The 27,204-nt window shown below is 57.6% G+C and overlaps 1 protein-coding gene and 1 long non-coding RNA gene across 2 annotated transcripts in view; both read right to left on the bottom strand.

The window, feature by feature from the left end:
• Positions 1-251: 251 nt before the first annotated feature.
• Positions 252-1,418, bottom strand: LOC109274369 (uncharacterized). Its single transcript, XR_002083568.2, has 2 exons — positions 1,079-1,418; positions 252-558 (listed from the first exon to the last, which is right to left on the bottom strand). It is a non-coding gene; the product is annotated as an uncharacterized LOC109274369 (long non-coding RNA).
• Positions 1,419-18,400: 16,982 nt separating this feature from the next.
• UBR4 (ubiquitin protein ligase E3 component n-recognin 4) overlaps positions 18,401-27,204 on the bottom strand; it is a 131,391-nt gene continuing 122,587 nt past the window's right edge. The window contains exons 103-106 of the mRNA XM_019461565.2: positions 25,409-25,633; positions 21,590-21,680; positions 20,738-20,900; positions 18,401-18,787 (exon numbers count right to left, since the gene is read on the bottom strand). Coding sequence (XP_019317110.2) covers positions 18,723-18,787; positions 20,738-20,900; positions 21,590-21,680; positions 25,409-25,633 — 544 coding nt within the window. The 3' untranslated portion in view covers positions 18,401-18,722. The remainder of the gene's footprint in view (positions 18,788-20,737; positions 20,901-21,589; positions 21,681-25,408; positions 25,634-27,204) is intronic.

The raw sequence follows: 27,204 nt of genomic DNA, 5'->3' as shown, positions 1-27,204 counted from the left end.
CGGGGAAGCAGATGTCGACTGGACCTGAGAAGGAACGCTGTGACACTCGGAGGGACAAAGGAAAGGGCAGCCTGGGGAGGCGTGAGCGTTGGGTCACCCGGGGCGGGTCCAGTCTCAGCCCTGCCAACCCACCCCCGACCCTGCACACTGGGTGAGCTTTCCGAAGCATCCGCTGGGGTGCTCCCCCCGAAAGTCCTGTGGCATTTCACCTGCGCCAGCTACCCGAGCCGAGGAACAGAGTACCCGCAACCTAGGGCCATAACACAACCGCTTTATTAGGCTCAGAGCCTCTGGGCCAGGAACAGACTGGGCACATTGGGAATGGCTTCATTCCTCTCCGGGATGCTTGGGGCCTCGGCTGGGAAAACTTGAAGGCTGGGGAGACTTGATGGGTGGAGCTGGGAACCGTCTGGAGGAGTCTTTGCTCACGCGTCTGGCTGTGGATGCTGGCTGTCAGCAGGACCTTGGCGATGCTGGGGGCTGGACACCTACGCATCGTCTCTCCACGCGGACTGGTTTGGGCTTCCTCACAGCACGACGGCCAGGTTCAAAGAGTGACTGTCCCAAGAGAGCAAGATGGAAAGATATTTTCCTGACCTCGCCTTGGAGATCACGGGGTGTCAGACACAAAGCTCCACCCGGGTTCAAGGAAAGGGGACCTAGGCCCAGCGTTGGATGGGAGGAATGTCAAGGTCACGCTGGAAAAAGAGCCAGAGAGGGGCGCCTGCTGGCTCAGTCGGTTAAGCTCGGACTCATGACTTCGGCGGGGGTCACGATCGTGGGTTTGAGCCGCACGTCGGGCTCTCTCTCCCTCTCTCTCTTCCCCTCCCCTGTGCATGCTCTATCTCAAAAAATAAACTTGAAAAAAAAAAAGAAAAAAGAGCAAGAGAGATGGGAAGTAGTGTCACAGCCACCTTTGGAAAACCCTAATGTACCGCAGGTCACCCTTCAGTTGGGGTCCCGCCCCTCGGCACTGCTGATGAGGCTCACTGAGCCTTACACACGCTGTTCCTTCTGACCAGAAAACCCATCTGCCCAAGCTGCCCCCACCCCCTTCACCTGGCCCACCTTGACTTACCCTTCAGGGCTCAATGAAGATGTCGTCTCTTCCCAGGAAGCCTGCTCTGGCCCCCCCTGCCCCACCCCAGCTGAGCTGGGGCCCCTCTTGTCCGCTACCGCATTTACCCTCCGAGCGCCCTGTGAGCCCCGCAAGGGCCTGGGTGGAGTCCACCTGTCTATCTACCATTGTATCGCCAGCACCGGGCCAGATGCCAGCCCCTTTCTGGATCCTACCACTGGACAACCGGCAGCCACCACCCCCAGGAAGACTCCCCAGATTGTCCTAGGCGGTGCTAGGCATCTCTCCTGCTCTCCCACAGCCCCCTGAGCAGGTGTTTGGGAATGCCAGGATGAAAGGAGAACCCTCCACCCCCTGTTCCCAAGCCAGAGCTTGTTAGTGCAGTAAAAGCAGCAGCAAATTGCCAGGCGGCTCCGAGCTGTAATGATTAAAATGAGGGTATTGTTCTTGGGGCTGCTAATTGCATACCTGAGGAGTGAGGCCCGCTCAGCCCACGGCTGTTAACCCAGACCTCAGCCACAATGCTGGGCCCAGCCTGGCAGGGAGTCAGACACAGAGGTGACAGGGGTTGGGGGGGGGGGGGGTGTCCAGGAGCTAGGTGACCGCAGCCACCTCACCTGGGGACATGTTGAAAATACAGACTCCCAGGCCCTGCCCACTAAATCTGTGTCTGGGGGTCCGAGGGCCCAAGAACATGAATTCTTGGTAAGCTCCCAAGGTGATTCTTAAGGCCAGTCCAAGCCTGGGGTTTCTAACTTGCCCCACCCTGAAGCCAGACAGAGCCCCACCCTTACCTGGCCCAGTTCACTCTGAGAATGTGGCAAGATCCAGAAAGCCACCTGAGGAGAGGACAGGAGAGGGAAAGTTCCCAGGAACTTGGGTCGAATCTCTTTTTTTGCATAATTTACAAACGCAGAATATTTTTGTACCCTTTTCCTTAGAGTCCCCCTTAAATTGTGTAAGCCTTGGGCCCATCCTAAAAAATGAGAAAGTAATTTGGACCATCCCATGGTCCTCCCGGGGACCACCCCTTGGGGATGAACCGAGCACATGTACCCAAAGCTGCTGGCCCGATGCTGGACCAGGCTCCACAGAGAGAGCACGGCCTCTCACTGTAGCTACCTCATCACGATGTGCGAGCCTTAAGCGAGCTAATGGGAGTAAGGTTCCCAGGTCAGTGCCTGGCACCTTGCAAGGATGTGTGGCTCCCGTCAGTGACAACTGTGGGAACCGGTGGGTGAGAAGCCAGAAAGCTGGGGAATGTTCATGCCACACTTCTGCGAGGCAGCCTAGCCTACGGGATCGCGCGAGGATGTGTGCTTTGGAAACCCTGTTCCCTGGAATGTAGAAAACAGATAAGGCCCCCTTTTGCCAAGCCAGTGTGAGAAAGTCCCTGCCGAGAGGCAGGGGAATGGACCCAATGAACCAGATTCGCTGTGACTCTGGGACAGGACAGGAAGGGCCTTGACCTTGAGGGGGTGATTTCTGGGAAGACTTCTGCTCTGAGGAAAGGGGCGGACACCCAGTCAGACATGCTGGAAATTTAGGGCAGGAGAAGAGCTTGGGGATGGGGGTTCATCCAGCCCAACCCCTTCCTATGCTTCCTGTGCTACCAGCAATTGTGAATTAAAACAAAGCAGGAGGCTGGGATCTGGGAGAGGCCAGGCAACCACAGTCATGGATACACATGACATTTTCATAAAGGACTTCCTGGAGGAGGTGACTTTTGAGCAGGGAGGGAAGTGGCAGGGATGGGCAGAAAGAGAAGACAAGGCCAGGAGGTGCAGTAAGCCTGGCAGTCATCAGCGTAACTCTGGACATTAGGTGAGCACATACTATGTCACGATTTGTCTGAGTGCCGCGCTCTGCCCGGCCCAGTGTTGGAATTCTTCTGTTGTCATTGACGTATTTGCTTTTATACTAATAGATTTTAATTTTTTTTAACGTTTATTCATTTTTGATAGAGACAGAGCGTGAGTGGGGGAGGGGCAGAGCAAGAGAGGGAGACACAGAATCCGAAGCCGGCTCCAGGCTCTGAACTGACAGCACAGAGCCCAACGCGGGGCTCGAACTCACGGACCGTGAGATGATGACCCGGGCCAAAGTTGGATGCCCAACCGACTGAGCCACCCAGGCGCCCCTATACTAATAGATTTTAAAGCTTTGAAGCGATTGCAGACCTGGAGAAAATTTGCACATGCAATACTAAGATTTTTCTGGAACCACTGGAGAGGAAGTCCCTGAGTAAGAGAGTAAGTTGTTCCCGAGGCCCCCGATATCCCGAAGTCTTTAGCGTTTACTTTCTACAAACAGCCACAGTAAGTTGGCATGACACCTTTTGCCACCTTCTGCTCCCTGGCCTCATGCAAGTTTCACCAACCATCCCAGCAATGCCTTTTATAGCGAAAGCACCCAGGGCGGAATCTGGACCTATCAGGGCTTCTCTGTCCGGACCCCGTACTCACACTTCCTTTTGAAGACATTCAGGTCCTTTATTTTGTAAAATGTGGGTTCGGCTGATGTCTCTTCATGGCTAGATTCATCCCAGGGGCCACCCACTTGGCTTTGAATTGGTTCCCTTACTGCTGATGTCAAATTGGGTCACTTAAGGTGGAATCTGCCAGGTTTCCTTCCTGTCAAGTTACTCTTTCTTGCCTTGTAATTAATAAGCAATTTGTGAGGACATACTTTGAGGCTTTGTAAAGAATCCTTTCTTCATCAACTTTTCAATGTATTCACTGACTGAGGTAGAATAGTATGGACACGTGGCTGCTTACTGTATCCAACAGCTTATAATCCATTATTACCGCTGTTTGTGACAACAGACATAACCAGGGCCAGTGGTCGTCCCTTCAAGCGGCTCCTGGGGCATGGGAGTATGTCTCCGTGATTCTCTGAGCATCTCCTTGCTTTCTGGCAGAAGACATCCCAGCTTCATCTGGTACTTTCCCTTACAATCAGCCATGTCTGCAAAGAACCGTGGCTCTTTGCAGAGTGGAGAAGGGTACATAGAAGCCAACATCTGCGTGTCAAATGTGCTCACTGCCAGTGGGAAGTTGCTGCTCCCAGGCCCTCTCAGTGGGACAGAGGAGGAGTCGGGATGGGGGGAGGGGGCAGAAAATCTATCTATACAGACAGACACACACACACACACACACACATATGCATGTATACAAATGTGTGTGTATGGCGAGTACCTAATGCACACATGTAATTCTGTATTTGTGTACCTCTCTTACACTAAAAACCATGCACACAGACACCTCTAATTCCAATCCAACAACACAGGGTTCATTTTCCTCCTCTCCCTGTCTATACCTGCAGCTCTCTTCTCTGACACGAAAGTCTGGCTTCTTTTATCCTTAGCATATTTCCCAATCCGGTCAATCCCTTTACATGTAACCAGTCTCCCTCTGCCGTCCCCCCATCCCACGCACACACAGGGGTGCCCTCCTCACCTCCCTTGGGCTCTGGCACCCCCTGTAGGCTTCTCCCCTGCGTGGACAACTTCCCAACCCTTTGGGCTCTGATACCCGCACCAGGCCAACCCTCCATGGGGCTGCCTTTTCCCCTTGCTTGGGCTCTGCCTTCTGGGTCCCTGTGACCCCCGTGGACACTCTCCTTACCAGAGCCGGTAAATAGTAAAGTGCAGATTCAAACCCAGGTCTCTCTGATGCAGACCCTAACCTCTTGATCACTGTGTTCTCTTGCAAGTCCTGGGAGGAGCACGCTGTGTCTCCAACCAGATTTCCCCAGCTGAAGTGCCAAGGGAATTGAGGACATTCCCAGCCTTAGCCAGGACAGGCTCTCCTGGATCCCCCGCCTCGAGCCTGCAGCAGGGCTCCGGGCCTTCCCGGGGATGAACTCGGGAATTGCATCATCTGCCTGCCCGTGGCAGGTCATCAGAACGGCTCACCAGTTTTTCAGCACTTCACGGTTTACAAAGCCTTCCGTAAACTCGCTGAGTCCTTGCACCAGCCCTGGGAGGGCAGGCTCAGTAAACCCATTGGGCAGTCGGTGAAACCAAGGCTCAGACCGGGAAAGAAAGTTGACAGCTAGCAGGTGTCAGCCCGGGAATCTGCACCTCCCCTCCCCCAGCACCCCGCACTCTACTGCCCTCTCGGGGGATGGCTTGCCTCCCCCCTGAGCCCCTCCTGAGGACTCCCAAGTATGTGCTTCCGGTCACACCTGGCAGGGCTGGGCTGTTCTGTCCCTGCCCTCCAGAGCTCCCCTCTGGGACAGACATCACCGGTGGCTGAAATGCCAGCACAGGCTGTACTCATGGGCTCTCTTCCTAGAAGCCTGGCTGTCGAATGTCTTTAGCTGGACCAGCAAACTAAGGGATGGTCTGTGTGTTGTGTGGGCCTAGGACTCACTTGTTCTGTTCTCCCCAGTGAATCCCATGGGCACCTAGGACAGACGTCCTCCTGAAAGGGCGGGCCCAGGCCCAGCGCAGAACAAAACCCCAAGTCAGCAGGCCCCGGGGCCAAGGCGTGAGGACAGTGAGGACCTGTGAGTGAGTGAGGACAGCTCCCCGAGCCCAGCACTTGGGGCTGCGCTCAAGCCTCATCACAGGCAGGAGGGGGAGGCAGGCAGGCCGGTGGCACTCTCGAGCCCACACGTGTACAGGGCCCTGAGCCACTGGGCTGCCTCGTGGGAGCCCCAGGGAGGCCGGGCTCCTGCAGCCCGGGCGACTCCAGCGGGCCCCCGGGAGAGGCACCTGCGTGAGTCAGCCCCAAGCTGAGCTCAGCACAGGACCTCTTACCTGGCCTGCCAGGGACACCACTCCCCATGGTGGGAATTTTGTTCCCCAAATTCCACAGAAGGGGAACAGAGAGAACATGGGCTCCCAGCTATGTGGCCCCCGCTAAAGCCAGCGGATGAATGCCCACCACTCCTTCCAGCACCCTCAGGAAACTGAAAGGACGTCCTTGACCTCCCCCCAGACATCCTGCATTCTGGGGGGCCCACCCCTCTCCCCCAGGGTGGAGGAGAAAGTCACAGCCAGCTCCAGGGCCGGTGGAGGCAGTCTTTGGCCCTGAAGAGTCCTCTGTGGCCCCAGTAAAGGGAGGACCACGCACAAAGGCCTTCCACAGGCGGGCAGGGGAAACATGTTGGCCAGGGCATGGCTGGACAACCAGACGTGGGAGAAACCTATGGAGAGGTCCTTGGGTAGCGCTTCCAGGGCCCGTCACTCCCCTGTCATCGCTCCCCTGTCAGGCCTCAGTTTCCCATCTGTAAAACAGGGCTGTTATTTCTGACCAATGGTAATTATTCTGTTCTCCATGCAGCTGTGGTCCACCTGTGTGTGTGGGGGGGGGGGGGGGCGGAGGGGCATTCCAATTAGATGGGACTCTAGCTCCCGCTGGGACAATGTCCCCAGAGCCGGGCCTAGGGCTTCTCTTCATATATGGGGAAGGGCTTTATTTAGAGTTTGGCTGGAAAAAAATAAGGTATACAAACCACTGACCCAGAGAAGCCTAGGAGCCCCCCACGTTCCAGGCTTCCTTCCCTCCTCCTTCCCATTAAGCTCGTTCAGCACTCAGACCGTAAGGACCCACCGTGAGCAGGGCCCCAGCCGGGCCCCGGGGCCTATTGAGGCGCAACAAACCCCTGGTGCCTGTCCCAGGATAGTGGGCAGGTCCAGAAGATGGGGCTGGGGACAGAAATGGGTCGAGTTGCCTCAGTTTCCCTAAGGCGCTCGTCCTGGAAAGGTCAAACCAAATGCGAGGCTACTGGTGGAAATATTCTCAGGTGTCCCCAGTTCAATGCCAGGGGTACAGAGAGAACAGGATTGCATTCTTGCCCTCGGCGATCTCGGGTACCAGGGAGCCGACGCTTCAAGCGATAATTACACCCAAGCCAGAGAGAGCTGTGACCAAGAGACAGCCAGAGAGGGGGCCAGCTGTTAACACACAACCAAGTGGACCCATATGGAAACTTCAGCACGGGACAGGTGCCACGAAGATAGTAAATCAGGGCGATGGGGTAGAGAGGATGGGGGGGCAGCAACGGACAGGTGTCTGGAAGAGGTGTCTCTGAGATGCCACATGAACAAGCCCCGAGGGCCACGAAGGAGTCTATGAGACTCAGCAAGGAGCGTTCATCACGAGCAAAGGCCCTGAGGTTGGAAAGGGTTTGGCTTGTTGGAGGAACAGAAAGGCCAGTGTGGATGCAGCTGTTTCCTCACAGGCCAGGTGGTCCTAATGCCTTTGGGGGACACATGCCTGACGCCCCCATCCCCATCCTCGCACTGAGGAACATGCACCCAGGGAATTCTCTGTTTCTTCCATCTCCTGAGACTCAGCTGCCCTTAACCTTTGGATGCAGACTTACAGATAAGAAGTCCCGCCTCGTGGAGACCCGGCCCCAGGCCCTCAGGGGAGGACCCTGGCCTGCCCCAGGGCAGGCTGGGAAAATCTCAAGACAGGGGCCTCCGGATCCTGGCTGTGTGGCTGCCTCCCTGTCCCCCCGGCCCGCCTGGCTCAGGTGCCCAGACACGTGCCAGCCTCTACCCGGTGGGGGCCCCACCCTGGCAGACGAAGCTTGCCCAAGAGAAGATGATGTCACTGCCTCCTGGCCAGGGACCTGCTCTCTGGAGAGTGATGGGCAGCCTGTCCCGGCAGCGGGGCAGGAAGAGCAGGCTGGCCCCCTGACTCGGGAGGAAGGCAGGGTGAGATGTGTCACATGCTAGGTGACAGCTCCCAGCCCTCCGGCCCTCCCCGGGCCTGTCCGCAGACGGGGGTGGGGGGCTGTTTCGGGGCCTGAGTCCGCATCTGCCAGCAGGCCAGGAGCCAGGAAACTCTCGCGCTTTGCCAGCACGGCTTTCTCGAGGACGAGGTGGCGAGGGGGCTGAGCCAGGAGGGAGGGGGAGCACCTCCCCGAGCAGGTTTTACGATGCCTGGGCTGGCAGGCGCTCCAGATAGAGATGTCACCGCGGAGACGGGGCGGAGGACCAGTGGTAGGCAGCTGAGTGGTTCCCGCCCTGGGAGGTGACTGTCTCAGCAACTCAGCTCAGCAGCCCCACAGCCACCTTGGGAAGGGATGGCCGGGTGCGTCCAGCAGGGACCAAGGTCTCAGGGCGCCTGGCCGCTGCCTTTGGGCTGCACGTCCCTCCCGTGGGGGTGAACCTGGTGCTGCCCCAGCACCTGCAGTCCTCACAGCCCCCTGCTGCTTCTGACCCTCCCACCTTCCCCTCTGCCGCCTGGCCCGAAATGTCTTCCCCCTGCTGTCCCTACTGCCCCACCCGCCTGGGTCTCTGTCCTACTGGTTGTTTAGGACTCAGCCCAGGTGCCCCCTCCCTCGGCCCCGTGTTCGTCTGCTCGCTCCATCCTGACCTCCTTCCTCCAACGCAAACCATAGCTCCTGTCCACCCCTTGGCTCAGCCCACACCAAGAGGGACATGCCTAAGTCATGCCCGTGCCCCCGACCCCTGCTCCTGGCACAGAGAAAGTGCTCTGAAGACACCAGGCAAATGAGGGCGTGAAGTTCTCCAGGAGAGAGACATCGGTCAGCCGGGTGGTCCCGTGCTTGACCGAGCCATCAAATGGGAGCCCGAGTGGCCGGGCACCCGCCCATGAGGAGTTGGCAAACGAAGTCCCCAGGCTCACCCGCGCTTGCCAGGAAGTTGGAACAACTTAGACCTGACTTGCGGGTTACAGGACATGACACAGGTAAAGGACCAGCTAAATGACCAGACAAGTCCAGACTGTAGAACGTCCTCCAGCGCCACGCCGGCCTGAACTCTCCAGAAAGCCATTGCTGGGGGAGGGAAGGTGTGGGCGGGGGATGGAGCCCTCCTACGATAAAAAGACAACTGAAGGCTACGTGTGAAGAAAAGAAAAGGGCACCCGTCTGTCTCCGGAAACCACTCGCTGAGCCCTGCCCTGAAGGTCCCTCTACCACCCCTAACCGGGCCTCAGCTTCCCCGTCTGTAAAATGGGGGAATAAGGCGGCATGAGGCCACAGAAGAGCAGGCAGACAGCGGACGGATGGAGGGTTCCCGAAGTGGAGGGCTGGGGCTGGAATTCTGGAATGAGCCATTCAAATATGGGGCTTTGAGGGGCGCCTGGTGGCTCAGTCGGTTTAGTGTCCGACCTCAGCTCAGGTCACGATCTCACGGTTCTTGAGTTCAAGCCCTGCGTCCGGCTCTGTGCTGACAGTCGGAGCCTGGAGCCTGCTTCAGATTCTGTGTTTCCCTCTCTCTCTGTCCCTCCCCGTTCTCTCTCTCTCTCCCTCTCTTCTCTCTCAAAAAATAAATAAACATGAAAAAAAAAAAACACCCAAATACGGGGCTTTGCAATCAGAGCAGGTATACTCCTGCCCTACCGCTTAACTGCTGTGTGACCCAGGGATGACACTTGCCTTCTCTGAGCCTGCGTTTTCTCATCTGTAAAGCGGGATGATACTAACACCCACTTTGAGGAGTTACTGTAAGGGTTAAGGAGTCCAGGCGTGCAGGTGACATGGGCCCAGCACAGAGTGAGTGCTCGATGAACATCTGTCACCCCTGTCACCATCACCATCAGAAAATCGGAGCGGCCCGGCTGAGCCGCGAGATCCACCGGTCCTGGGTCTCCTGCTCTGGATGTTTCGGCGGCTGAGACAGTGGGTTCCTCCAGCTGCTCAGGCCGGCTGGCACCGGGTCTCCGGGTGGCTTAGGCTGTAAGGGACGCTGGATGTGGGGGTCAGTCCCCAGGCTGCCTGGCTTCTGTGAGCCTCCAGATCCCCCATCTGAACCAGAGCTCGGCAAGCATGTTCTGCAAAGAGCCGGATGGTGATATCTGGGGCTCTGCCAGCCACATACGGTCTCTGTTACACATTCTGCTTTGTTTTCCTTCCAACCTTTTAAAAATGCACAAACTATTCTTACTCTCGGGCTAAACAAAACGCGGGCCAGATGTGCCTCACCCCCCAAAAACCCTTCTTGAACTGATTTGCCACGTTCAGCCTCTGGAACACTAAGAAGTCCTTCGTGACTGCCCCCCATAGTCCCGGCCACTCGAGTCCAGATGTTTCCAAGACAGAGTCCAGCTGGGCCGAGGATGGAGACTGAGGTGGCAAAGGCATAAAGATTGTGGACTGAGGCCTTGGATGGACTCGGATTCAAATCTCTGCTCTGCTGCTTCTGACAGGGTGGCCTCAGTTTCCCTACCTGTGGAATGGGCACGAGAGTAGTGCCAGCTCACAGGGCGGCTGCGGGGATTAAACACCCTGTAAGCGCTTTCCCTGGAATGAGGCACATATTGGCTGGTTAGTATGAAGCCGGGGGTGGCGGGGGGGGGGGGGGCGTCCGGTGGCCCCTCCTGTTCTGGGGCCTCCTGGGAACAGCACCTCTGCCAGCTTCTCGAGGAGGCTGTGTGCCCCGTGGTGCCTGATACCCATGAGACTGTGCAAATCCCACCCCTCTGGAGCCTCAGTTTCCCCAGAAGCTGCTAATTGGACAGATCTCTGCCCACCTTCCACCCTTCAGGAGTTGATAAAATGAAAGCGTCTGGGCACGTGTGTGTGTCCTGTTCTGGCAGCTTCCCCAGGTGGGGGGAACACAGTGCCCAGGTCGGGGGGCACTGAGGGCGGTCCGGCCTAGCACCCAACCTGCTGGTCAGGTTCACAGCTGCCTCAAAGCACAGAGCCCAGGCTCAGGCCCTGCAAGCCCTCCCGGGGGTGCTAGGGAGACCCCGGAGGCAGGGGGGGGCTCTCTCTTCCAATCCGAGGGTCCCCTTTGGAGCTGCTCTCGCCACAGCCCAGTCCCACCTGCTGGGGGACGGCCAGAGTAACCGGGGAGGGGATGGGTGGCTCCTGGCAGGGCCCCGTGAAAGGTTCTCAGAAGCCTCCATTCCCACATCAGGGAGATGCTTCTTAGAACCCACAACTCTTTGGCACCCGCTCTGTGCTGAGCCCTTTGCAAACATGGTGACATTTACCCTGGAGGCAGCACCGCCTTCCCAGGGGACAGAACTGAGGGCTGCAGGGTGAGGCGGTTAGCCAAGGTCACAGAGCGTAGGGGGGGTCAGAATTAGCACCCGGCACCGTCTGACTCCAAAGCCCTTGGACTTCTCACCTGCCACCCAGCCCTTACAGTTGGAAGTGCCCTTTGACATCACTGTCCCCCGGGTGGCGTGTCGGTAGATGGGCCTCTGTCCGGATGCCTCCGATGACAGGAGACTCACTGCCCCCCCAAGACTGCTCATGTCACTGCGGGAGCCCTCCTGGCAGCTGCGTTTCCCTTCGATGGAACCCAAACCATGCCTGTGAAAGCTCCCTCCTGGGGGTGAGTCATTCATAACCCCAGCAACTCACGTTTCCTGAGCCTCCTCTGTAACTGGTGCTGTGCAAGCACCTTCTCGGTTAACCCGATGGATGAGGCATGTTCGTCTTACACAGGAAGAAACTGAGGCCCCGAGAGGAAGAGAGCTTGGTCCCAGGCCGCAGAGCCAGCTGAACCCAAATCTGCCCCCAGAGCCGAGCAGCTCTGGTGGGGGCAGAGCAGGGCGGGTGTGCTGCAGAGGGACGTGCGCTGGGCCACAGGGGGCTCGGCACAGTCCAGTGAAGGGGCGGCCACTGCAGAAAGGCCAGAGCTGAGGCTTCCGGCACCTGCCTGCCCTGCTCATCACTCTTCGGGCTCCACATGGCTCTCAGGATGAACCTCTTCACCAGCCCCAGGGCCCCCTCCCCTACGCTCCAGGCCTGTCCACCTGGAAGCCCCCCCAGACACACCAGGCTCTCTCCAGCCTGGAGGCTGGGCCACCTGCTGTTCCCTCAGCCTCCCACAGTGGGGAGTTGCATCTGGAACTTTCTCCCATAGAAGTGGACCGGCTCCCTCCAAATCAGGGCTTGAGTTTGTGCAAATCTGTGTGCTCAACAGCCACTTGAGCTAGCGTTACCAGGCTTAGCAAATGACAATGCGGGCCATGTGGTTCGACGTGAATTTCAGATAAACAAGGACTAATTACTTTAGTATAAGTAGGTCCCAGCCATCGCAGGGGATATACTTACACTAAAAACAAAAATTGTCGGGGCGCCTGGGTGGCTCAGTCGGTTAAGCCTCCGACTTCAGCTCAGGTCACGATCTCATGGTCCATGAGTTCGAGCCCCGCGTCGGGCTCTGGGCTGATGGCTCAGAGCCTGGAGCCTGCTTCCGATTCTGTGTCTCCCTCTCTCTCTGACCCTCCCCCGTTCATGCTCTGTCTCTCTCTGTCTCAAAAATAAATAAACGTTAAAAAAAAAAAATTTTTTTTAAATAAAAATAAAAAAAAAATAAAAAAGTAAAAACAAAAATTGTCCTCTGCAGTAGTGAGGAGATGTTTATACCAAGAATTATTTGTCATTTATCTGAAATTCAGATTTGGCTCGGCAACCAGGATTTCATCTGGCCATCCTTAGCGGGGGTGCCTATTCTGGATGAGGCACACCACCCTGCAGCCTCTATTTCCTCATTTCAGCGGAACTAGAAATGCCGACCTCTGTGGGTGCGGGCATCAGAGACGTGAGCGTCGGGTATGGAGTGCGGCCCCGCACACAGCGGGCAGAGAGGGGGCTGCTGAGGCAGGGAAAGCGGAGGAAAGGGAAAGTGGAGGCTGGTGGGCCCGTTACCCGCAGCCCGGGACCGTTGCCTGTGAGTTCTCTCTTGAGGTGGCCGGAGCCCCTCTGGCCACCGGGAGCAGGGAAGGAGGGAGGGATTGGTGTCCTGTGCCGGGAAAACAATCTGCCCACCAGCAGCCACTTCCGGAGCCAGGAGAGGAAACAAAGTGGCGTTGTCCTGCTGTGTACAGTCACGTTCCATAGGGCTGTGACCTCGTCCCTGTGAACAAGCAGATTCCTGCCCTGTGCAGAGGCCGGGGCTGAGGGCAGCCATGTGACCGGGACGGGGCCACCGGCCACTCGCAGCTCCAAGCCCAGCACTCAGTCCCCACCGAACGAAAGCTACCTCCTAATTGCCCTGTTTGCCCTGGCATTAGGGCCAGTGGGGCCCACATATCTGCCCTGTCCTCCAAGCCAGGAGCTTGTTCCCAGGGCCTCGCGTTCTGTCTGTCCCGCCCTCTGCACGGTTCTGAGTGTGGCCGCCCTGTCTGCCTGCGGGCACTTGGCCGGGTCCTGGCTCCTAGAGCTGTGCCTTGTGTTGGGAGCTGGGCGGATCTGACCAAATCCATGCCCAGACCAGATGGGGAGCAGGCCCAGGTGGGTGAGCGGAGCTCCGGCTGGCTGCGTGGCGGCAGCATCCCCCTTATGGGCTGTGCAGCCTTAGGCAAGTGAATTCACCTCTCTGAGTGAAACAGAACAGCAGTAGCAAGGACAAGATCATGTCTGACACAATGCGCCTCAGCCCAGAGCAGGTGCTCGGTAAATATGAGTGTGTTGGGGTCCCCAGATATCTAAACCCGAGAACAGCCTGACGAGGGTCCAGCAGGAGCCCCCCTGTAGAGACCGAGCAGGCTGGGGGATGGTTGGGGCAGATGGGGTGACAAGGATATTGGGCAAGATGGCAGAGGGACGTGAAGGGCAGGGTCCAAAGAGCAACAAGCAAGACCCTGGAATCCCACCTCCTTCAATCCCACCCACGACCAGAGCGCTGGCCCCCAGCAGGGCATTCTGGGCCCACTCACTGATTCCCCTGTGAGCTGGTCACCCCGGGGCGGACTTGGGTCCTGCCCCTTGCCTGGGATGTCCCGAGTCCTGATCTCTCTTGCTCCCGAGGAGTCCGGCCACCCCCAACCCCCAGCCTCAGGTAGAAGCATGGGGCCCACTGCAGATGCTGAAGTTCATGGTCTGTGCACTGACCACCGGCCACCTTCTCTTCCCCAAGAGAGATCCCCCTCCTCTGAGCCCTACACCAGTCCCTCTCTTCTCTGGCCAGTGTCAGCCAATACGTGGCAATCGTTCTTCATGCACTCAGGTGACAGGCCAGGAATGCCCCTGAGCCTGAATGCCCCAGACCCTGAGATGTGGGCCTCAGGCAGGCCCTCCTCTCTGTGCCCCACCATCCCAGCCTAGAGTGACAGGGTCAGGGTGCACCTCCAAAGCCGGCAAAGGAGCAGAGGTGAGAGGTAGGAGGGCGTGAAGGGACAGGGTCCTCGGGTCGCATCGCAGAGAGCAGGCACCTCCCCTCAGAGGCCAGGCCGGTGCTCTGGAGGGTGGGGTCCAACGCAGCTCTGCGCCCGGCCACGCCTTGCCCAGTGGCTCCAGGCGTCAGGGGGGCCAAAGTGGGCAAGCTGGCGGTCCTCGAGGCCCCCAGATCAGGTGACAGACAAGGACCGGCAGGAAAGGGAGCAGTGCCCGGGGTAGGGGCTGTAGAGTAGCAGAGGCAGAAGTAACTCGGGAAGCAAACAGGAGTCACTGTGGAACGTGCAGACACGTGCATACGTGCACACGTGTCCCGGCTGAACATCTGCCCTCACAGCCATCACGTGAGGAGGGGGGATTCCCAAAGGCTCCTGACCTCGGACAGTCTGTGATTCCCTTATGCGATAATATACGAAGGGGGCCTGTGCCCGGGCCCGTGCTGGGTTCTAGCACCTTCTACCGCATCACTTCACTTCCTGCTCACTCTCAGAGAGGAGAGTGGCCAGCACGCAGCAGAGCTGGGCCCTCTCTGGGCCCTGGCACGTCCCCACGACACCACACTGCCCACAGCTGATGGAGAATGGAGAGCTCAGAGCTCATGTAGTCTTGGGAGACGCTCTCTGCAGCTGCACCTGCAGGCAAAGACGCCTGGGGAGTCTCTCCAGCCTCGGGGACAGGAGAGAGCAAGGGTCACACCCCCAGACCCCTGAACACCCTCTTCCTCCTCTGCACCTCCCCCTCAGCATTAGTGCAACCAAGGGGCTTGGGAACCATCCAGATCTGGGTCCTCATCAGCAGGGCGGACCTAGGCTGTTAGCCTCTCTGCACCTCAGTTTCCCTTCTGGAGAAGGGTGCCACCTGCCACACGAGACGGCAATAGGGATTGACTGAGGCACGGCAGGCGAAGCGCCCGCTTCCAGGAAGCATTTGGGGAAGGCCGGTCCTTGTCCTCGTTCACAGCTCGAGGCTGCCCGGCTCCCTTCCTCTGCATCTGAGCCTCCCTAAACCAGTCTCGAGGCAGAAAGAGGGTCGAGGTGGCCTAGAGAAGCCTCGCCCCCCTGCCTGCTGTCCCCTCGGTGCTCTGGGACAGCAGGGGCACGTGTGGAGTAGCAGCAGCAGGAGGGATGGGAGGGGAGGCTGACGGCTGGGGGAGGAGCCTCGGTTCCATGGCAGCGGTGAATGCGTGAATCGGGAGAGTCTGAGTCGGGGTGCTCAGGGAACAGACTGCGGGGGGGGGGAGGGGGCAGAAAGACCCCTGAGGAGGCTCCGGAGACAAAGGTGCAGCAGTGGGGACAGGTGGCCAGCTGGGGACAGGTGAGCGTATCTGAAGCCAGAGAACAGAGTGAGTCTTCCTACCTAGCTGGTCCCCAGTCCCCGAAAGCGCTGGCCTGGCCAGAGCAGGAAATGCCAGGGAGCCAAACACACACCAGGTGTCCCACTGCGGTCTGAAGGGCCACAGGATGCCCGTGACAAGTGGGCGGGTTAGAGGGGGTTGGGCGCTGACCTGACCGCATTAGGAAACTGCGTGGCGGTCACAGTCCCTCTGCCCCATACCGCCCCTCCCCTGACATCTTCACCTGCTACCGTCTAGCACCCCTCAGGGGAGCCCAGGCCCTACAAGGACACTGTGGACACACCGCCAGGCCCTCAGCACAGGGCCTGGGGCCGGGTAGACACAAAAGACTCGCACAGACGAGTCAAGTAAGGCAGCGGACGCATCTCAGGAGTCCCGCACACCCAGCAGCTCCTGAGCCCAGTGGGCAGTTACCTCAACTGCAAGGTGGGAACACGACCTAACTTGTAAGGTCCACGTGAGAATTACACGCAGAGGACCCGGCCCAGGCCCTGGTTCTCGGCAAACATAACCGGGGTCAGGGGAGGGGGCCTCAGGAAGGGGCCACCCAGCCTCCCATTTAGCCCCTAACCCAGAACTGAACTGGGAGAGCTGGCTGCCAGAAGAGACAGGACACCGACTGAGGACACCAGGGGCTCTAGAAATCCCAGGAGGGAAGATGCCGACGTCCCCTCTCCAGCTTTAATGAACACAGGCTTCAGGGGCTTAAAAATTGCAGCCAATACCAGGCCTTGCCATTCTGGAATCATCTGAATTTCCCAAAGGGGGTTGCCAGTTGAGAAAGACAGAGGCCCAAGAAGCAACGAGCCCAGAAAATGGCTCGGGATAGGAAGGGACTGAGTGGCTCTCTGCCTGGTGTCCCTCATCACCATGTCGCTGACGTCACGGGGCAAGGGTCCGGGGAGGCAGGGTTCTCTCCGAGACCAGCTTCCTCTCCGGCCCAAGTTCTGCCTCAGGCACCACCTGGGACGGTCACAGACCCATGCGGTCACCACGCCAGCAGCCTGTCTGGGACTGCGGCAGTCACCGGCAGGTAGCCCGTGCAGACACCAGGAAAGCTGTGGCTGTGAAAACAAGAAGCTGAGACTTTTGGGCTGGGGCCAAAATTCCCCGAGGCCTTTGCAAGAAATACAAAAAGGGCAGAGGACAATAAACCGACACCTTGCAACGTGCTTTGGTGACCCCAGCTCCGTAGGCTGAAGGAACCAGGCTACGGACAAGCTTGTGAAAGTGCCCTGTCAACACTCCTGATGCCCTGCGGTGTCACTGCAAACGTGGCTCAGCCTACGATGGTGCCGAAACAGCAAGCCCGACACCTGGTAAGCAGGTGTAATCCGGCCGTTTACACTGGCACCCTCCCCACTCTCCCTTCTGGCTTTGCCGTCCCAGACGAAGCTGTTCCCATCCGTCCCTGCTGGGACGTTATGTAATAGCAATTCTGTGCACGAGCGTGTACCTAGAATGGCCTCTCGGGAGACCACTGGCACGTGGGAGACGAGGGGTCTGAGAGGGCGTGACCTTGCTGCGGTCAGCGTGAGAAGCACGTGTCCCTGAGTCCAAGGTGCTTCATCCTCCTTCACTAGACACACTTGGAACTCAGCTGAGACGTGAAGTTTTGCTAAAGAGAAAGGCAAAATCACGGAGACTGAAAATGAGTTTAACAGGAGCAGCCATTCCCTTCCCACGTGGCAGACAGACCTGCCCATGTACACCTGGTAACGCCCTTGCCCACGGTTGCTGATATGCCCATTTTACAGGTGAGGCTGCAGAGACACGAAAGGCGGCAGGGCTGGGATCTGAGGAGAGCCTGGCATGCCCGTCAGCCCCCCAGAATGCCCCTCGCCCAGCACCGACACTGACGTGCACTCATGCACCCGGACACATACACACTCTCGCCTGCTGGGGCCTCCAGCCGTGCTCTTGCAACAAATCGCCTCTGTCTCTCTGGCAAAGTCCCAAGCAGGACACTCCCGCCTGCCTGTGGCTGCCCGGTCAGAGACTCTGAGGGAGGGATGTGGAAGTCTTCTAAAGGGGCCCGAGAGGACCTCCTGTCCCGAATGGTCTGGCCTGAGGAACGAGCCACATAAGCTGGGCATCGAGACAGAGGCGGCAGTCTTCAGAGCAGCAGTCGGCAGAAGAGCCCACAGGCGACCAAAGGAGATGGCTGTCACCAAGCTCTTCCTCCCCATGAGGCCGCGTCTGGCGCAGCCCTGCCCGGGTCTGGGGAGAGGCCCCTGTGAGTCGTGCTGCCTCGCCAGCAACGGGGCCACTGCCCACGAACGTGGGAAAGCGGGTCTCGAGGCCCTGGAGGCAGCTGCCACCGCGGGGCAGGACAGCGCTTCAGGGGCACAGACTCACAGCTCCGGTGGCTACTGGTGGGGCAGCCCTGGGCAAATGATGCCCGTTCACAGGCCCTCTCCTGCAGGGCTGCTGGAAGACTAGAAACACACACGCATACACACACACTCACACCGGCAGAGGGAAGGTCAGCAAAGGGAAGCTGCTCGTTACTCTGGCTCTAGGCCTGCCCCGGGCCCTCTCCTAACACAGCGACCCTGAAGCGAAGTCGCCACGGGGTCTCTGACGTGCAGCTAGCCTGATCGTCAAGCACCCTTGCTCCACTGAGCCCGCCTTCAGCCGAGGTCTGCAGTCACCGGCTCCACGGGTCTTTGGGTTCCAGCTTGTAAGGCCGAAAAACTAAGGGAGGCCGAGGGGTCTGCCTTCAGGAAGCTCAGACTCAAAGGTGCTGCCCCGGCTCGCGGGCCGGGTGGACGGGCTCCACCAGGTACTGACAAGAATGGCGACGCGGATTCGTCCGTCTTCCTGCACTCATGCCAGAAAGAGCCACACGGCCAAGGACAGCGTCTGGCCAGGGACACTCGGGGTGGGTTTAAGCAGCAGGCGACACCTTCTGTTTCAGTGTGTGCTCAGTCACTCGTTTATTTGCCAAGATGTGCACACGCGAGTGCGGAGTCGGCCAGGACAGCGCGTGGCGCCTAGGTACGCACAGGCCCTTCCACGGCTTGGGTTACAGACAACTTCATAGCTAGTGCACCACACACACAAGACAGAACAGGAAGCCTAAAAACCCCAAGCCACTCCAAGACATGGGGGGGAGGAGTGGTGCCGCGCGTCCCGTGGGGGAGGGGATCGATGCACACGAGGGAAGAACACGGAGGATGGAAGGCAAGCTCGCTTCGGTCTCTGCTAACTGCAGTTTCCGTGTGATCTTCAGGGGATGGAGTTCAACAGGTCCTTTAGGAAGCTCTCAGGATCAGTGATTTCTGATAACAGACCTGGAAAACAGGGGCACGCAGGGGTGGGTTAGGCGCAGGCACGCACAGCCCCCAGCCCACTGAGTCACGGCTGCCGCATCCACGCAGAGAACACCATGTGCCCCGACAAGCTCCGACACGCTGCTCCCAGGCACACTGGCGATGACGGGGAGGCAGTCACTGAGCAAGCACTCTCGTTCTGGAAGAGGAACTGGTCACGTTCTGCAACCAGGCGCCACCGTGTGTTCCAAGGCATTAAAGTGGCAGAGACCAACCCTACGACCCCCAGGGCAGAGGTTCTAACTCAGGTCCACGAACCACCACAGGGGAGCCTCTCGTCTGCTGAAACTCCGTGCAAAGCAGAGGGGCCTTCTGGAGGGAGAGAGTCCACAGCACGCAGCATACTCTCGAAGGGGCCGGGGCCAAGAAAAAGCTAACACCAGTGCCCCCAAGGGCCACGAGGAACAGAGCACAGTACCAGGGCCCTGGGCTCAGCTGGGCTTCGTTCCAACCACTAGTCCCAGGATCTCGAGCGAGCTGCCAAAGCTCAGGAGCTCCATTTCTGCAACCATCAAACGGGGACAGTAACAAGTCCTACCTGGGTCACTGTAGGGATTAAATGAGACCACGTGTGAATGTGCGAGTGCACAGAAGGGGCTCTGTGGCCCCCAAGCAGGGCGCTCAAAGTTAACGGCCGCCAAGCTGTTAAGCCCGAGTCCTGGCGACATTCACGCCCAGGTCCTCTCCCCAGCATCCGTGCTAACGGGGGAAAGGTTGGCACCGATCACCCCTTGTTGGTTTTGGAAGGTGGTTTTGCCCTTGCATCTGAGCAGGGTGTGTCTGGTATTCTGAAATTTTCTGCCAGTCTAAACGAAATAATAAAATCACACCGTAAAAACCCGACCCTGGTGTGAGGCTACAGAGGCTCCCTGCCCAGCAGGTCCCGCTCTCCCCTGCTTCAGGCTGGCGACGACGCTGCAAGCTGCGGGATGGCTGGGACGCCATGAACCGAGGCGAACACCGTCCTTCCCCTGCCACCCCTCCTCTCGTGCTCAGACCCTCCGTCCCCACCAACAGCCTCTGCTCACACACTCCCCAGAGCATGGCACCGAGGACACAAATACACGGGCCACCAGCTCTCGGGCAGGAATGGCTCCTGGGAAGGCGTGTGGCTCAGGGACAACGTCGAGGCTGCAAGTTAACAAAAACGCTGAGCTGAGCGATGTCAACTTGTGACCACCAGATAGCGGGGGTAGCACTGGGCCAACAAAGGTCCATGACGGTGCTCGGCTTCTGCCGAGGCCACCTGCAAAGCACAGTCAAACCGGAAGCCCCCAGCACACAGGGACCTCCGTCAGCTGGCGCAGGGCTGGGAGGAAAGCAGAATTCTGTGAGCGTCGCTAGAGACCCCTGAGAGTGTAGCTCCCAGAGGGTGAAGACAGACAAGAAAAATACTAGTGGAGGCTTTCTCCTGATGGTGGGATCTGGGGAGAACGTTTTCTTTACACAGCAGGTCTCGATCTCAGGGTCAGGCCCTGAGCTGAGATCAAAAGTTGGACGCTTAACCAACTGAATGAGCCACCAGGTGCCCCATGTTTTTCAGGGTCTTTTGGTTTTTTTTAGAGGCTCTACCAATTTTCCAGGTCTGCCCCACTGGAAACTCCTCTAATCTTCACAGCCTCAGTTACCCACCTATGAAGTGGGGGTAACCACAGTTCCACCCCGAACACGCGTACCCACTGAGCAGCACAGGGCGTGGGACGCAGTAAGTCCCCACGTGTCCCAGCTGCTGTTCCTGCTCCCAGTGGCCTGGTGTTTACTTATCTCTCCCAGACCGTTTGGCAGTGACCGACAGGCTGGTTCTTGCTTGTGTTCCTTCTGCCGTGAAGACGGAAGCTAATACCGGCCCCTCTAAGACAGACGTGGGTTTTGCTGTAGAAGATTTTCGAGAGAGAAAATCCTGACACTGACCAGCCGCATCGAGGAACTCCGAGAAGGTCTCCACTGGCATGAACTCCTCCTGGAAGGTCTTCAGGGCTTTGTCAGCAGCTTCGTAGATGGGCATGTCGTTGTGGCGGATGTATTCCGCTAGAGAGCAGGACCAGCCTCCCTCCGTGTTGCTGGTAGGCACCTTCTACAAGAACCGACAGGAGACAGGCCCGGGGGTGGATTACTTAATGCCTCGAGTCAGTCAGGCCTTCTCGATGCCAAAAAGCAGCCCTCCCGTTTACACCCAAGTTCCCCTGGAGGACGTGTTTTGGTTCCAGGAACAGCAAAGTCTCGTGTCATTCCTCCTGCAGCCCCTTTATTATGCACCGTGTCACTTACAGGCTACAAGTCGAGACCGCTACTCCTCTCTGCAGGTGTCACATCTGCATTTCCCCAGGAAAAGGGGATCTCACCGTGCTTCACTCAGATTGTACAAGGAACCATCCCCAAACCCTCTGACTCTCTCAAGGCAGAGAGCAGTGTCCCTACCGGAAGCTAGGCTGGAGTAGGTCACACTCACACAAGGCAATGGACTTTACCCAAACGGAGGGCCAAGGGCAAACAGAGGGTGACTCAGGAGGGAAGGTCTGCCTGGGGAAGTGAGTTTGCAGCAGGCCTGAGACCAGGTGACAGGAGCGGTCTGGGCTACAAACGGACGTCGCAGGTGAAAGGGTCTAAGCGACGGTGGAAATCCTTCCGCAGGGGAGGCAGCTCGCTTCCCAGCAGAGGCCAGAGGGGGGGGCAGCCGCCCCGCTGCTGCGTGGGGTCAGAGCCAGCAGCACAAAAAGTTCAAACTCTTGCAGAAGGCAGTTGAGCTTCCGATGGCTTCCCTACCTTAAACATGTTGTAAATGAGATCGACGAGGGCCCAAAAGAGAAGGGAAGAGCGATAAGCAGAGTAGTCCTTCACTGCCTTGTCGGTCAGCCTGGAAAAGAAAATCAAATCGCATGTCCGTGAAGACGCTGGAGGGATACATGCGACGATGGAGCGGAGCAAGTCAAGGATCCAGGAATCTACGCACGTCTCCACGTCAGCTACTGGCCTATCTTCTCGGGAAAAAGCAGCTGTGGGCAAGAACTTCTGAAGCCTGGACCCAGGGGTTTACTTACTATAAAATAATCCATGAAATACTCATCCTCAGTACTGACTCTCTTCCGGATCAGGGTGAATCAGAATAGGGGGAACACCACGTGCAACGTGGCAACCAGAGGCCACTGCCATGAAGAGATGCCAGGGAGGCCCGCGCATCCCTGCTCTGTGGAGCCCCACACGAGCTCTCGGACTTGCCAGCACCTCATACGTGAAGGGGAAACAGGGCTCTACCTCAGCCTTGACATTCCCGCTGGGAGCCATTTCCACAAATACAGTCAGCAGACTAAACCAGCCAAACACAAGGATTTGTTAACCACGGGCTGTGTTAAAAACAAAAACAAAAACAAAAACAAAAACAAAAACAAAGACAAAAACAAAACGGCGAGCTGGTGGAAAACTGGCCCTGGGCAACAGTAACATCCAGGATGGAAGATGCAACCGCCACCTCTAAATCCCGGGCTGTCCCAGAGCCACCGCCACGGTCCCGGTCTCTGCCCAGGACCAGCTCTACCCAACCTAACGATTCAGCGCAGGATTCAAGGCCAGCGGGCTCTTGGAATAGCGGGGGCGGTCTGGGACACCATCCTCTGCCCTCTCAGCAGGCACTCCTGGCTTGAGGAGCGAGGACACTAGATCACAGTGGTAAAGCCACTATGAAACGCAGAGAGAGCAGACACCCCTCTGCTATAGGATTCAGTTTCTACCGTCCGAGATCTACAAGACGTTTTGTTTGCAAACTGCCTTCACATCTGCAGTAAATAAAAGCTAGATGAACCCTTGTCACAGAAATTCTGTCTTAAAACGCACTAGAACAAAGTCCGTAACTAAGGGAACTAAAATTGAGTATTCAAGTATCTGTGTGTAGGTAAGAATCATAAAGTGAGACCGTCCCATATGGGCCTTAAGAGAAGGAACTGTGTGTGGCAGGGCAGGGGGTGAGGGGGGCTTGGGGGGCTCAGTCGGTTGAGCGTCCGACTTCGGCTCAAGTCATAATCTCACGGTCCGTGAGTTTAAGCCCCGCATCGGGCTCTGTGCTGACAGCTCAGAGCCTGGAGGCTGCTTCGGATTCTGTGTCTCCCTTCTCTCTGCCCCTCCCCTGCCCATGCTCTGTCTCTCTCTGTCTCAAAAATAAACAAAAACATTTATTAAAAAAAAAAAAAAATTTTTTTTTAAATAAATAAATAAAGTGTCTGTGTGTAGGTAAGAATCATAAAGTGAGATCATCCCATATGGGCCTTAAGAGAAGGAACTGTGTGGTGGGGCGGGGGGGGGGGTGCTTGGGGGGCTCAGTCAGTTGAGCAACTGACTTCAGCTCAGGTCATAATCTGGCAGTTCGTGAGTTCGAGCCCCGCGTCGGGCTCTGTACTGACAGCTCAGAGCCTGGAGCCTGCTTCGGATTCTGTGTCTCCATCTCTCTGCCCCTTCCCCACTCTCATGTTCTGTCTCTCCAAAATGAATATAAGTTTAAAAAAAAAAGAGAGAGAAGGAACTGTGGGGCCCGGGATGGCATCCACACGTACACTCAGCAAAGGTAAATTCATTAACAAAATGAAGTCAGACAATTCTGTTTGCTACAATATTCTTCCCGTTCCCTCCCTGCACCCCCATACCCTCCAGGGCACCCGCTGTCTCCCACCTGCCCTGCGTGTGGACTCGGCAGCCCACAGCGAGGTCTGCTGCCAGGCCAGCCTGGGGGCAAGGGTGACACCCACTCGTCTGTGACTCTGCCTGCTGCCCACGGGACACCAGATAGGGCTCAGACGGAAGCCTAAGTCCCAGGCCTAACGACTTACAAGTTCCTGGCAGAGGAACCCTTCTTCCTGAATGTAAAACACGCACAAGAGGTCAACTTCTCTCGGTGCAAATTCCTAGATTTTTGTATCGGCTACTGCCTCCCACCCCATCACAGACTCAGGACAAAGCCTGCTGCTGCCAGGGACACCGCCCAACCGCCAGAACGACGCCCTCTGAGTGTCCCTCCGGCACAGTCTCTCCTCAGAGAGTGTCCCAATACGGGGCTCACGCCCAGCCTGTTTCAGGGGCTCCAGCTCAGGCCTCCACCCCACGCCAGACTCGGTGGCTGCTGTGCTTTGGTAAGCAGGAATCGAGCGACCTGCCCAACTTAATTATTTAAGGCGAATTAATAAAGGTGAGTAAACTGCCACAAAGAAAATGGCAACCCGCGAGGGCGGCTCACACTGGATTTCCTAAGTGAGCTGTGACCAGATGGGCTTTTCCCCCACTGCCTGGGACAGCAGAGAGTTCTGGTCTCCTAACTGAAAGCAAAACGGCTCCTGTGGGTTCAAATCTCACAGCTGCCACCGAGGGCCAGTGCCCAGCAGACAGCCACCCTCACAGGGACAGGCTGAGCCTGGCTTACGAACAACCTGCTACCTTCCGGATCGAACTTCTGATTTCTAGCGGCTAGCTCAGCATGAATGCTCTGGACTCTGGGAAACACAGGACAGTGATACGTCTGAAAGGGGGCATGGGTTAGGTGCGAACTTGAATGAGACTCACCCCCTCCTCCTCTACACAGAGCAGCTAGTACTGGCAGGACTCAAGAGCAGAGCTCTGACCTAGTCCGAGGGTGGAGGGGCCTTTGACTGGCAACGCGGATAAACCAGAGCTGGTGGGGGTAAAAGGTACCAGGTGCCGATCCAGGCACATGGCTGTGCCCACTTGGTCTGTCATTATCAGGGGCTTGAAAGCCTGTAAATGTGGAAATGTTCCCTTGGATCCTAGCAAGGGCAGACAGACAAGAACAGATCTTCCAGAAGTGAAGATTTCCCTGGAGTGCCAGAAGCAAGCTGACAAACCTACACCCTTCTCAAGCCCAGGGGAGGCAGACACAGCACATGGGCCACCATGAGCCGAGAGAGGAGTCCCGTGGAGTCCACGCAACGTGTGGCAACCCTGTAGTCATCTCAAAGGGCTTCTTGTTGTTTACAGCTGTTTTTCTCAAGATGCTGCCCATCTGACCCAAATCACAGCACAAGGTCATGAGAACAAAGACGCTTCCTTCCTTGAAAGATCGTTCCTTCTTTGGGACGTGTCCACACGAACAGGAGAAACAGAAGAAAGGCTCGTGGAACGTGGGGCAGACAGCACAGGAATGTGACCAGGGAGAGAGATAATGAGCTTTTCACGGTCAGAAAAGAAAATCCCCAGTGCAGCCATGCGGAAGCTTTCCCAGTTTATGGCCAGGCCAGCGAGACTGGGAAAACCCAGTCACCTGCCCTAGCTCCCTGCTGGCCCTCATCCTCCTCACCAGTAGTCTCACCCTGCGCCTGGCTGGCTGCTTCTCTGAAATCTTCCACAGACCCAAGCCTCACTCCACCTTTCCAGAGGCTGAACACGAGACCCACAGGTGGCCAAGGCACCTGCTGGCCATCGGGCCTAGACCCTTGGCACCACAAGGGACAGGGTCAATGACCGAGTCAAACGAGCAGGCCCTCACTTACCACACACGCTGCAAAGCAGCTTTTACACACAACGGGAAATATGTAATCCAGGCACCAGGCAGCCCAGAAGACGGGACTTCCTGAGGCAGAGACTGACCTGGTGGCTCCCCCTGGAGCCACTGCCCGGGCCTGAGAGGTCACCAGCAGCCTCCGCAGGATTTCCACGCGTGTGGCTCTCCACTTCTCGGGGGGCAGGATGTGGAGGGCCAGGACCGTGAAATAGTGGGGCCCGTCCACTTCAAAGGCACTCTCCACCCACTTCTCCTTGGGCTGCTCCAGAAAGCCCTGGAGGTTCTTCTCCTCTCGGGAAGTTGCTCGGGTTCTGGAACAAAAGGGACACAATGAAACCAGGGCAGAAGCAGGGTACCAGCAGCAAGAGGAGAGGAGGTTTGGTCAACATCTCGTCTTCTTTTAAGCTTTTGAACGCTTGGATCACGAAACATGGCCACCCACTCTTAAGTAGCCCTCCTACCCCCTCCCCAAGGACTGCTTCTTCCCTTCTAAGCCCTACTTGGTGGCACTTTCCCTGCCCCCATCAACTCCTAGCTCAGCTCTGACACGATTCCAAACACCTACTGGCTCTTGAGCCCCCTGCATATGGCGGACAAGGTCACAAACACTCCACCAACAAAGTGACCGAACGACTCTGGAAGGTGACAGCTAGCACCTTCTTACCACGGTATCTGAAGCCTAGAGAAGCGAAGTGACCTTCCCTAAGCCAGTGAGTCTGTAAGTGAGGGAGCCAATGTGTGTCCAGAACCTGACTCTGCAACCCAGCCCATGTTCTCGCTTGCCCCACGTAGTCCCCAGAGCTAGGCTGTTTGCATTGGTTCCCGTGTTGCACCCTCCATATCTCATGGTTTCCTTATGTGTGTGTGTTCCTCCTTCATTCGAACAGCTGCCTCCGAGCAAGCACTGCTTCCTGTTCTCTCTCCTGCCTAAACTGTGGGCACATGGTCCTGAACTTTACTACCAGGCACTGCTCTGGGAGCCCGAATGGATCATCTCACCTAATCGTGACAACGGCCCTAGGACACATGTACCGGATCCACACCTATTTCACAGAAGAGGACACAACAGAGAAGACAGCTACCTTGCCCACAATCGCATGCTGGGGAGTGGAAGAATGAGGCTTTGAACCCTGGCAGTCTGACTGCCAAGCTGGCCCTCCACGTTCTTGATCCATGCAAAGGCCCTTGCCCAGCACCACAGAGCTTCGGTGAGCAGCACTGGGGCGGCACAGAGACCCCACTGGAGGCCTTCCTGACCGCATATCCCTGACCCTATCACCTGGATGGCGCTCTCATGCCAAGAGCACCTACCGCCCTGTCCTTATCCCAAGGGAGGGGGGGGGTGCGGAGGAGAACAAAACACAACCCCCAAAGCCGTGACAGTCCAAGCCACCAGGCCCACAGACGGCACTGGCAAATGCCGGACTGTGGGAAGGCAGAAGGGGGCTGTGTGCAAGGACACCGTGCTTCCTTCTGCTGAGAATGGACAAGGATGGCACAGACGGGTGGACTCGACTGGACTTTCCAGAACTGGGAGTCAGAAGCGTTCTGCCACCGTAGGACCTGCCCCACTCCGCTCTGGCTCACAGCATGACCTACTTGCCTGTATACACAAACGTGACCAGGCTCATGCCAAGGTGAAGCGACCAGCTGGGGGAGCAGTCTATGGCTGCGCAACAGCGCCTCTGCGTGAAGCTTCCACGTGAAGCTCTGACCAAGACACATCCGTGACATAGCCAACACCCTCCCTGGTCAAGGGGCTCGAGCCTGAGTTACCAGTACGTGGCCCCCTGAGAAACACAGGACACCTGTGGTCACCGGCTCTTCAGCCGGGCGAGTCACGCTGCCTCTCTGGGCGCCGCGCACCCTGCCGGAGAGCAGG

Source organism: Panthera pardus, unplaced genomic scaffold (assembly GCF_024362965.1).
Source record: "Panthera pardus isolate Hobbes unplaced genomic scaffold, ASM2436296v1 HiC_scaffold_11, whole genome shotgun sequence".
NCBI classification, from domain to species: Eukaryota; Metazoa; Chordata; class Mammalia; order Carnivora; family Felidae; genus Panthera; species Panthera pardus.
This window is presented reverse-complemented; position numbering and strand designations above follow the sequence as displayed.